Genomic DNA, 11,702 nt, shown 5'->3' with positions numbered 1-11,702 from the left:
GTGTGATGATGTTGATAATGATGATGATGATAATGATGATGGTTGTTTATTAACAGGTGTTGGCCCTGGTGTTTGTGAGGAAGCTGATGGACTACCTCTTCATCCAGGATGATCTGGAATATCTGGATGACAAGATGCCTGAAATCATCAAGAGAAAGAAGGCCGACAAAGAAATGGTGGAAGAAGAGTACAGAGAAAGGTCCAGAACTCTGGTAAGGCTATCTTGTCTTTCTTGTTAGTTTGTTTGTTTGTTTATTTTTATTTTACCAGGGTTACATATCGCCAGTTTAGGCGTTTTTCAAAGTTCCCTTCCTTAAGTTTCTGCTTGCTCATAAGGGAAGCAAGACTTTACTTTTGATATACTTCAATCATGAAGACAAAATTATGTAATGGAATCCTACAATATCACAGAAATAACTGTTTGTAATGTAAATAGCTGTAATATGAATCGAAATATGTGTTGATCACGTTATGATGAAACTATGGTTGTAATTATGTCCAACTTTCATGTTGAATGATTGATCATGAAGTGAGTGTTCTCTCCAGTCATACGGATATTTCCCCTGTTGAAACATCCTTGTTCCATTTTTCTATGGTCTTTTGTTTGCTCTTATGCACATGACTGTACAATATGCTCTACAACTTATTTTTATATGATGTTTTTGCTGTTTAAGTGTTTATAATGTTTAATTGTTTAAAATGTTTACAAGTGTTTGTATTAATGCTTTTCTATGAATTGTACCTTGTCCATGACATATAATGATGTAAGTTTTCTATTGCAATAATGATGTGTTATGCTTAAGCTACAACCTACTATAGATCTACTACTTTTGGATCTTTTGGATCTGATGTCTTTTATTGTTGTTTGTTTATTTGTTTGCACTTAGAATAAAAAAATAGTATTACATAACATTGAAATATTCATTTGATATGTAATAGTGCAAGGGAGTGTGAAAACAAATATGCTTAGTATGTAAAGGCCTCTCTTTATCAACTTACAATGACCTATGGATGATAAATAAATGAAACAATACAGTGAGAATGTAGTAGCCTGGAATCCAGCCGTGTTGTGCTTTGGTCGCTCTGCTTCCTGTGCGAACACGTCTGGCATTCGTTACGATTGGAACGATTGGCCCTTACGTCACTAACGAGGAGACTCATGAATATTCATATTTGTTTCTCTTTGCTGATTGGATGACCCCTGAGAGAAGAACACCAATCGCGAGGCGCTATTTCTAGCGTGATACTGAAAAGTTCGCGGGAAAGATAGAAGTAGTGTTCCGTTCGATTACAAACTGTAAACTTGGAGCTAACAGCCAATCAGAAATCTCGCAGATAAAATCTGCGAATATTTAGATGCCGATCGCTCGAATGCTAACGAATGCCAGTCGTATTGGCAGGAAGCGTACCTCAGGGGAGCGACGAAAGCACAATACGGCTGGATTCCAGGCTAAGAATGTAGTACAATTAAGAATTTGTTATCTTGTTATTACATTGGGTATTTACATGAGGTAAATGTTGAATTTCTAGTAGTAACACTAAGAAAATGCAAATCAAATTAGGGAAATGTAGGGTTATTTATGAAATTGTGTAATACAAATTTATATAATTATATAATCATGAATGAATGATTGAAAGAAGACCTTTATTGTATTTTACGTAAATATGACAGGAGCGAGCAGATTTTCTGGAGGTTGTGGACCAAACCAAGGATGAGATTGTAGGGAGTATCACCATCTGTCTTTTCGATTGACATGAAAGTTATATGATCTTAGACTCTGTGGAGTTATATGATCTCATAGACTAATTCAATAGATATATTAGATCTTTGCCTCATGTATTTATGATGTATTATGTCTCTAACATAACAGGAGGTAGCAGATTTTCTTGTTAGTGGACCAAACCATCCAATGAGACTGGGGGAATATCATCATCTCAGTTTATTAATAAGTTCGTCATTTGCCCGCTTAATGATATTAAAGATAGACTATTAGATGTTTGTCTGATGTTTTTTATGTTCCTAATGTTACAGGAGGGAGCAGACTTCCTGGAGGTTGTGGACCAAACCAAGGACGAGATCGGGGGGAACATCACCATCCCCGTGGAGGCCATCCAGTACAACCCCAAGAGCAAGACTCTGAACATATCAGAAGAGGTCGCCAAGACTGCCATCTGGAAAACACTCGCCGGAGACACTTCTCAGAAAAGGAAAAAGTACTGTATAGACACTTGTACCTTGTGAAATGTGTTCCTATTATACTATTATTGTCAAATGCATGTAGAGGTATCAGAATGCATGTATTGTTCCTCCTGATGATAATACAAGACGTAGATAGGTCTTCAGCTGACTGGGGACAAAGCATGCCAAACCTTTTTCGTTGGAAAATAGTGTGATGCAGCATTGCTTTAGCTCACATGTTTAGTCAAGCACATTGGGTCACTTGTAATTTTCTCGATTTATTAAGTGTTTTGGGTTTGTTTATGTGCAGAGGTTTGTGACTTGCGCCTTAACCTCTGCCATACATGCAGCTGCCGGCTTTACATTAGCAACTGAATACATTGAATGTTGTATTTTGTATTGAAGATTTTCCACTGTCATACAACACCAAAATTTGCTTACCTTGAATTTTCAGTCGCACTTCCGTCGACCTTCTTCAGGAGTGATGATTCAGTTTCTCTGATCACATGACTAAGAGACACGTGACTCGAGTAACGAATCATAAATGCCTGGCAGGCAGTGAATTTTTTCTATGTTACCTCTAGATCCCGTCGTTCGAAGAAGTCTCGCCCTGACGACTTGACCCTCAAGGATGGACCCAACAACGTGCCGGACAGGAAGTCAGCCACCAAGAACGGCGAGTTGTCGCCCTTGATCGAAGAGGCAGGTGGCATCGTCATAAACATCCCGCCTCCGTGGCAGGACAACGATTGCAAGAAGCGATCGAAAGACGTGGAGGAGGGAAAGTCTCCACTGATCAAAGTGCAAGCCCCCTCCCCCGCGGACAGTCCTGATCTAGAGACAACCGTGTAGCAAGAAGTGTCAGCAACAACTACATGTACTATGCTACCTTCTGAAGACCTTTGACGGACTCAGAAGTCACCTTTAGTAACTGTAATTAACGGCTTTCTATGCTAGCTACCACTGAAATGTGCCAACTCTGTCTGCTGTACCTGTAGGGTTTGTTGATAGTGCTTCTCCTATGTGTACTGTATGCGGAATTAGTTTAAGTAGGTATAGAGTGTGTTTGTAACATGTTGGAAAGTTTCCTGTTTTAGTCTGTTTGAAATCATTGGGCACCACAACATTTTCACTCCCAATGAGATGAAGATAAATCTTCATAGTCTCAAAGCTGCCCTTTTGTTGAAAAATTAAATTTTGGTTTTATCAAATCGATTTTATTTTTTTCTGCAGCACTTAAGGTTAGGGACAATAAAAGCATCTTTTTTTGACAGTCCAACAAAATCTAGGACTAAATTCATGCTCTCTATGCTCTGCAAAAGGTTGCTAAGCAATGGCTTGTACAGATTTGAGCAATCAAGAAATATCCACTTGAAAACTACAGATGCAAGGGAACTTACTACAATTAGACTAAAGCAGAAGAATATCAACAAAGAGATTTTAGGTTCTCTATTTTTAGAAAAAGAATAACCTTAGGAAGTTAGCAAGGATCAAATATCATCACCTTTACCTTGAAGGTACCTTGTATAAAATCATATTTTCTGTCAATCTACATTAGATTGTTGTACATGTATATGGAACAGGGAGGATTTCTGATTTGTAATTTTTCAACTCATGACAGGCGGTGATGCCACTGGAAAGATAGGAAAGTTGAAGATTACATCTCTTTTTTGTTTGCCCTTTAGTTCAGTATGTAAACTCTTGAAAAGATAAACATAATTCTTATCCTGCCCTCTGCGCTCTTTACATATCATATTTGACGAATGTAATTCTTAAAAGTATAACAATGGGTTTTCACATTGAATGAATGGTGCTAATCTGCTTAAATCTGGCTAGATTATGGAAAGATGAAGCTTTTTCTATAATTCTTCTTAAAAGGGAAGCAAGACATCGGAAAAATTGTGAATATTTCTGCTTGCAAGTTGCCTGCTAACTCATTCCCGAAGAAAAGTTGAACGGCTTTCAAAAACTTTTTGTTTTATGTAACGTTATGGATTTGTGGCACTGACATGAAATCTTTTCTCCAAAATTTTGACACACTTTCTAATAAAACTATTAGGTACTTCATTAAGTAATATAGTTACTTTAGTAATATTCATTGTATTCAAGTGAGTCTAACTTCCTACTTCTTTAACCTTCTATCAGCTAAGAACGTGTCGACTCAGTATATTGACAAAGATGCAACATGAGTCGGCATGAAAAGGGTTAATGTCAGGCTATGGCAATGTTTGTCACTTGCTTGGCTTTTAACAATTTAGGTTTCAATCGATGGACTTGAGTAAATATGTAAGTAATTGTACACAGATTGATCATGAACTTGCACAGCTGTTTGTTGTGAACTTGTTTAGTATGTAATGCTGCTGCTAAATCTGTAGATGTATATATTATCAAGAGCAATCTCGAGTATTGTAAACTAAGTATATCAAAACTGTCAATATGAGTATACACCACTCGGAGATATGTGTTGAGCGGGTAATCAGCATGCTTTTCTGTCGTATTTGGTCAAAGTGTTCAATGTACACACAAATAAAGTGTTCATAATATATTGTAATGTCATCGACCAATCCACACGATACCTCGCACATTTCGTAATCAAATCGCTGTTGCAAGTAGAATTGGGTATGTTTCTATTTAATAAGAGAAATTATTGTAAATTTTGTTGCTGTTGAAAGATTTCTTGTGTTGTCTGGGGAGTGGTGGGATGAAGACTGATAAATGCTTGAGCAGCAGCAGGCTATTTTTAGTGTTATAAGTCCTGCATAAAGAGATTTAAAATCAAACTTTTTCACATTCTTGATTCGTCACTTTGCGTATGTGTTTTAGTGGACTTTTATGGTCATTCTTGATCATGACATTTCTCAACTCAAATAGACAGATTCTATTTTAGTAACCCTCTGATTTTCAGTTGAGCAAAGCACCATGTTTCCAAAATAGCTGTCATGTCACACAATATTATCAACAACCTTTGATATAGGTTACAACTTGAAAATAGTTAATGACATCTTTTTAACAACATTACCGTCAAAATCATGCTTACATATAGTTTTTTAGGAAGTGCCTTTAGTACAAGATAGAAATGGCTGATAGGGACAGGTCTGTACAGTAGATAGCAATAAAGCTTTATTTCTTTAATGGCGTAGCTTACGACAAAACAGATTATATTTTTCCCATTTCCTCTTCCAAATTTTAAAAGACAAAGGTATAGCTTCCAGTATATGCTGCAGTGGTATATGGAGACGTACTATTGGCACAATTTGAAGTGATTGCAAACAGTACTAACAAGGTTTCAAGTAGAAACAACATGACAATGTGAAATGATATGACTGACTCCAGTGTTTGATGCCCTCCTCTATCAGAAATAAACTGTGGCATGATTTTTAGGATTTCAATGTGGCCACTTGTTAATTGTAAGTGATGATTATTGGGTGTGTACCAATCATGTATTGTAGAACTCTTCAATGGTATGTTGTCAAGGACCCTCAGAACCAATAAACATGTCAAAATACTTCACAAACGTTTTCTCGTTAATAGTAAGACCAATAGTGTGCACTTACATTAAGAGATACAGCTCAGCATTAATGATATACTACATTGTATGTGTACATACATTTTGTGGGGGAAATTAACAATGAAGTACAATGTATGCATGTACTAGTATTCATTTTGGAAATGTTTTGGCACGGCTCAGCAAGATACCCGATTGAGTTTGTCTCCTTTGCCTGGGAAGGGAGTTGCCAGGTAGAAGGCCGGGGGAAATTGCGAATTAGCGCTGCCCAAAATGGAAACACCACTGCTTGCTCCGAACGTCTGCGAAGGAGACTAGTTGTTCATCAACAAAGTCACTCAACTGGCAAAGCTTAGCCACCCGCATGGTGCCGACGCGTACAGAATGTCCTGATCTCCTGCATGATGTGCCTGTTGGTCAGCGCGTAGACCACGGGACTGACCACGCAGTTGGCGTATCCTAGCCACATGGCGAGGGTGTAGACCCACAGTGGTGCCGCGGTGGACTGTATGTTGATAATGGCGTAGGGTCCCCAGCATGTGATGTACGCAAGTACCAGCATAGCACCTATGTACAAAACAAGAAACAACAGGCTTTGAAAACGGGCTACTTTGCAAATACACTCTCTTTATTAACACGTGGTCAAGGACATTATATCAGATATCTGATATAACGTCCTTGCACGTTGTGGACTGTATGTTAATGATGGCGTAGGGTCCCCAACAAGTGATGTACGCTAGTACCAGCATTGCACCTATGTTCGAAACAAGAACATTTAATATATGTTAAGTGTTTTCTTTCAAACAACATGCTGTGAAAACAGAGGAGCTATTAAGACGTGGTGGACTGTATGTTGATGATGGCATAGGGTCCCCAGCAAGTGATGTACGTAAGTACCAGCATCGTACCTATGTTTAAACTATATTATTTATTAACTTTTACAAAGCTCAACATATCGCTGGTCAGATAGTAGAAATTGGACAAAAATAGAGATAGGAATAGTATGAAAGGGGACTCCCTCGTCCTGACAGCCCGAGCATACTATTCCTTCTATTGCAGTATTGGTCAAATTTCTACTATTTGACCAGCAATCCACGGATAGCCGCCTGGTAGAGGCTAATCATTTATATGTAAAGGGATATCTTTCAAACAACGAGCTTTGAACCCGTTGAAAACGGAGGGGCTGTTGAAAGACTTGATGTGAAGTAGCACTTAAGCATTATCAATATTTGTATACCTGTACTTAACCGGTGCACCCGGTAGGGAATGAACGTACAATAAAGGGGTCCTTTGCGAACTAATGATGACAAGTTCTGAATATGGGTTACCCATGCCTGATCACGTTATACGTATCAGTTTCACACCAAACAGCGTGCAATATGTAATAATAACTTGGGTTCTATTCGTCCATTTCTTTGACCATTGATATCGAATTGCTAAGATATACGTATGCTCGTTATCGTGTGGTGCTTGTTTGCCCACTGGTAGATACATGCATGGATATCTGTTTGATTTATATGGAAAGATATGTGTACATTTTATCGGTATTCACATATGCATAACGAGATTTAGCTATCGAGATCTGTGCTATATTGTGTTATTGAGAAATATCAATTCTCAAATAGCAGTTGCTTTTATATAACAAGTGAAATAATACTATGTGTACGTCGTTTATACCTACATGAATAGGGAACATTTACGCACTAAGAGGTAACTTTATATAATTAGTAAACTACGGAACTGTCGTACATTGAGTTCAAAGCACTAACCTAGTACAACATGAAACATTTACAGTTATTGCATTTGGTGGAATTACCATAGGATAAACATGTACGTCATTGCAGGAAATTAAATCGTCGCCATTATTGACCATCTCCGCACTATAATTGTCCACTCACGAAGCGTTGTCACGAACTGTTTACATCAAAAGCAACCCGTTACTGTTAAAGGTTCAACGCAATACTAGACTAGTTCTGAATATGACTTACACATGCCTGTGGTGATACTACATATGGCATACGCATCAGTTACACTCATGAGAGCGTGCAATATGTGATAATGATTTTGATTGTAGAATGTATACGTCCATTTGTCTGATCATTGATATCGAATTGCATGCTTCGATTCTATTTGGTAAAGGATTAGAACGGTAAAAGTGGTTTCTTACCATCCTCTTGTCATATCGATAGGATATGTTTCCAAAGGCAAAGGAATAAGTGTTAGATTTTGAGATATCATTGAATATACACAGCATGTCTTTTAACCATAGTTGAAACAAATTGCCAACTTCCATTTTTCTTCATGAGTGAATTTACCGCTTATGATGATCTTCAATCGTAGCCAGTTTATACTTAGTGTTGTAATTGTAAACGTTTGAATTAAAGATTTTAAACGTAGGTTACATACCGGTAATGGCAACTTTCCTCTCCTTTTTCTGTTGGTCGCGGTCTCTCCTCATCTGGCTGACATGGAAAGCTGTAGGCACGTCAACGCTTCTCCTTTCCTCAAAGTGTCTCTCTAAGAAGGACGGAGGTGGGGACAAGTGGCCGGGGGTGCTAGCCGCGCCGGCGGTTAGACCATTGCGATCGCTTTTGTTCATGTACGCATTGTTTACGATGCCGTCTGTGCACCCGGAGTAGATGTCTGTGGGCATGGAACGCTGTGTTGACGTGTAATTCGATGTTGGCAAGGAATTCTTTGTTGACAAGGAATTCTGTGTTGACATGAAATTCTGTGTTGACATGGAATTCTGAGTTGACGTGGAATTTTGTGTTGTCATGGAATTCTGCGTTGACGTGGAATTCGGTACTGACATGGAACGTAGTGTTGACATGGAACGCTGTGTTGACAAGGAATTCGGTGTTGTCATCGGGTTGTGTGTTGAGTTTAACTGCACTGGAGACTCGGGACGCTGTGTGGTCATGGAATTATCTGTTGACGTGGAATTTTTTGATGGCATGGAATTCTTTGTTGACGTGGAACCCGGCACTGATATGGAATTCGGTACTGACATGGAACGTAGTGTTGACATGGGACGCTGTATTGACAAGGAATTCTGTGTCGACTTGGAACGCTCTGGAGACAGGGGAATCTGTGTTGACATGGAATTCTGAGTTGACATGGAATTCTGTGTTGACAAGGAATTCTGTGTTGACAAGGAATTCTGTGTTGACAAGGAATTCTGTGTTGACATGCGACGCACTGCAGACACTGGATACTTTGTTGACATGGAATTCTTTGTTGACAAGGAATTCTGTTTTGACATGGAATTCTGTGTTGACATGGAATTCGGTGTTGACATGGAATTCAGTATTGACATGGAATTCTGTAACGACATGCGACGCACTGCAGACACGGGACAGAGCGTTGACATGGAACGCTGTGCGGACATGGTAGGCTGTGCAGTCATGGGATTCTGTGTTAACATGGTATTCAGTGTTGAATTTGGACGATGTATTGACAAGGCACGCACTGGAGACTCGGAACGCTGTTTTATCATCAAATTCTGTGTTGGTGGCATTAAATTCTGTGTTGACATGAAATTTGGCGTTGACTTTGGACGGTGTATTGGCAAGGAACGCACTGGAGACACGAAACGCTGCGTTGACATGGAACGTTGTGGTGTAGACATGTTCCTTGTTGTTCCCGTATTGAGGCTAGTTGAAGACGGGTCCTGAACGGCAAGGTACCTGTCGTTTCTTAACCTCACTACAATTTGGCCATCACCGTCAATGGTACATTTCCTAGCATCTTTTTCATCGCACCTTTGCGGTAACCCTACCACAGTAGCGTCGACATCACTATCCTCGTTGCTGGTTTGGGTGTCACGATTTTTCTCACTAGTCCGTCGCAACTCGAGTTTAATCGCGAACACTGTCTCCTGTTGCCTTTCTTCAGTGGTCGATTCTTCACCCTCCAGCCGAAGTTTGACTTCGCTGTGGCACTTGCTAGGACGCTCCCCGCGAATAGAGCTGGTTCTAGTCAACTGTTTCAATCCAGTTGTACCGTTTTCCAAAAGCCGACCTATAGCATTGTTCTGTTCTTTTGAAGGTGCGACCCTTCTGTTGCTTCTCCGAACGGTTATAAAGATACGCGTGTAGCAGACAAGCATAACGGTGATCGGAAGAATGAAGCCAACGAGTAGGCAAAAGATACGATAACCTAAACCGTGTGGGGACTGCCAAGCAGGGGAGCAGTGATACGTAGCCGGGTCGTACTCAAATTCGGCCCAACCGAATACAGGAGGAAGGCCACCAATGGCAGATACGATCCAGATAGCTATCAGTGCCATGTTTAAACGACATGGTGTGAGAATAGCCTTGTACTTTGTTGCTTTGCAAATGGCGAGGTAGCGATCCACAGCGATTGCCGAGAGAGACAGGGTGGTAGCCAGGGCCAAGAACACCGACACGAAGCCATTTACCTGAAACGCAGAGGAGTAGATTGATTTTTGTAGGTTGGCGTTAGGATCAGGAAAATTGCATTGAAAGACACAGAAAGACGCTTAATTCAAACAGCATTTTACGCCACTCGAAAAAAAAAATGATTTCGTTCAATACCAATGTCTTTGTCGTTGAAGAGGTTCATCAGTCACGTATGTTTAAGTTACTATCAATTTTCTTCGAACAATGACTGTTTATTAAAGGTAGAGAAAGTACCTCCAAATTTTCGATGTCTGTCAGTACATCTTGGACGCGGAGAATGGTCTAGTCTCAATCTCGTGAGAGAATACGAGATTGATGTCTTTGTGGCTGTCTAAATTCAAACCTGGATATTGTAGCCACTTTTGGTGGTCCCAGATTATTTCTCCTATTGACCCATCAATTAATAATTTTGTGCATGGTGACCACGTGCCTATTCTGACCACTGTCTTCAGATCACTTGACACGTCACTTAATAGACGTTAGAAATTCAGTGCTGGATAAATGGACTAAATAACCTGTCTAAATAAATCTGAATCACGAAATCTGAAGTAAACAATTTCAACTCACACTGCAAAGTCTGTCCAATTCACTCAGCACCGCTCCTCCGTCGAAAACGGACATGAGAGACAACGGCATGCCGACGACTGTTAAAACTAGCCCGGACATGGTCAGGTTCAGGATCAGAAGCGAGTGGTTCGTCTTATGGCCCCGCCTCCCTCTGACGACGGCGACAGTCACCAAGATGTTCAACACCAGGGACGCTGACATGATGAGTACGAGGCTGACTGATGTGGTGGCCAATGAGGCCTCGGTCCTCCAGTCCGCTTCGCTTGTTCCGTTTACAGTTCTGTTTGCATCCGAGGTATTACCAGGATAAGTCAAACCCACTGCTGATGCGTCCATCATGATACTTGGACGGACCGTCGTCAATGCTTTCTCTAGCAAGCTGTGTGCTTGCAGTCTTCGGTGATGGCCACTCAAAGCGACCCGGAACAACCACCAGCACTGACTTCGCCTCTGTGTCGTTGTTCCTCACAAATTTCGAGTATGAATGGAATCATTACCAGCGCTCGGCGCCCTCCTCTCCACGTGTATGCTATACGTGGGCAACAAAGAACCGAGTCCGTCTTAAGCCTTATGTAAAGTTTGCAGGCTACATTTTTGCATGGAAATGAAGCTTAATTGGCGTACGTACATGCATGCGGTTGCGAGGGGACGCTCACGTTGATTGTTGCCATGGGAACGTCGCAGCAGGTAGGACCAGACGTGGGTGTGTAAGGCGTCAGTGAGTTAGACAATATCCTGTTCGCGAGGCGTTTCATAATGCAGGGCTTGAAATACTTTTTTTCTGCATACCTACGTTGGTGCAGGTGACATTCAAAATCACCCGCAACAATCCAACTTTACCTGCGCCACTTTGAATTTAAGAACTATGGATCAAACTGAAATTGTTCAGGAACCATTGCTATTTTTTCTTTAATTTATACTTTATAGGTGGTAACAGTTAGTGCCACTAATAACAATCCATATACACACCTACATCATAGCATTTATGTGTAAAACCCAGTCAATGGACCAGTGCAGGTTAGGTGCA

The 11,702-nt window shown here is 40.4% G+C and overlaps 2 protein-coding genes across 2 annotated transcripts in view; one reads left to right on the top strand and one right to left on the bottom strand.

Annotated features, from left to right (window-relative positions):
• LOC118405258 (electrogenic sodium bicarbonate cotransporter 1-like) overlaps positions 1–5,689 on the top strand; it is a gene marked incomplete in the record, with an annotated part of 46,946 nt that extends 41,257 nt beyond the window's left edge. The window contains 3 exon segments of the mRNA XM_035804657.1: positions 57–212; positions 2,033–2,214; positions 2,764–5,689. Of these exon segments, the coding sequence (XP_035660550.1) occupies positions 57–212; positions 2,033–2,214; positions 2,764–3,031 (606 nt within the window).
• Positions 5,690–6,036: 347 nt separating this feature from the next.
• On the bottom strand, positions 6,037–11,412 carry LOC118405438 (dopamine receptor 2-like). Its single transcript, XM_035804937.1, has 4 exons — positions 10,676–11,412; positions 8,091–10,107; positions 6,367–6,438; positions 6,037–6,251 (listed from the first exon to the last, which is right to left on the bottom strand). The coding sequence occupies exons 1-4, from the start codon at positions 11,012–11,014 to the stop codon at positions 6,037–6,039; spliced, it is 2,643 nt and encodes an 880-aa protein (XP_035660830.1). The 5' UTR covers positions 11,015–11,412.
• Positions 11,413–11,702: the final 290 nt, after the last annotated feature.

The sequence above is a fragment of the Branchiostoma floridae genome, chromosome 18 (assembly GCF_000003815.2).
Source record: "Branchiostoma floridae strain S238N-H82 chromosome 18, Bfl_VNyyK, whole genome shotgun sequence".
In the NCBI taxonomy this organism is placed as follows: domain Eukaryota; kingdom Metazoa; phylum Chordata; class Leptocardii; order Amphioxiformes; family Branchiostomatidae; genus Branchiostoma; species Branchiostoma floridae.
Note: the sequence above shows the minus strand (reverse complement) of the source record. Positions and strands in the feature narration are given on the sequence as shown.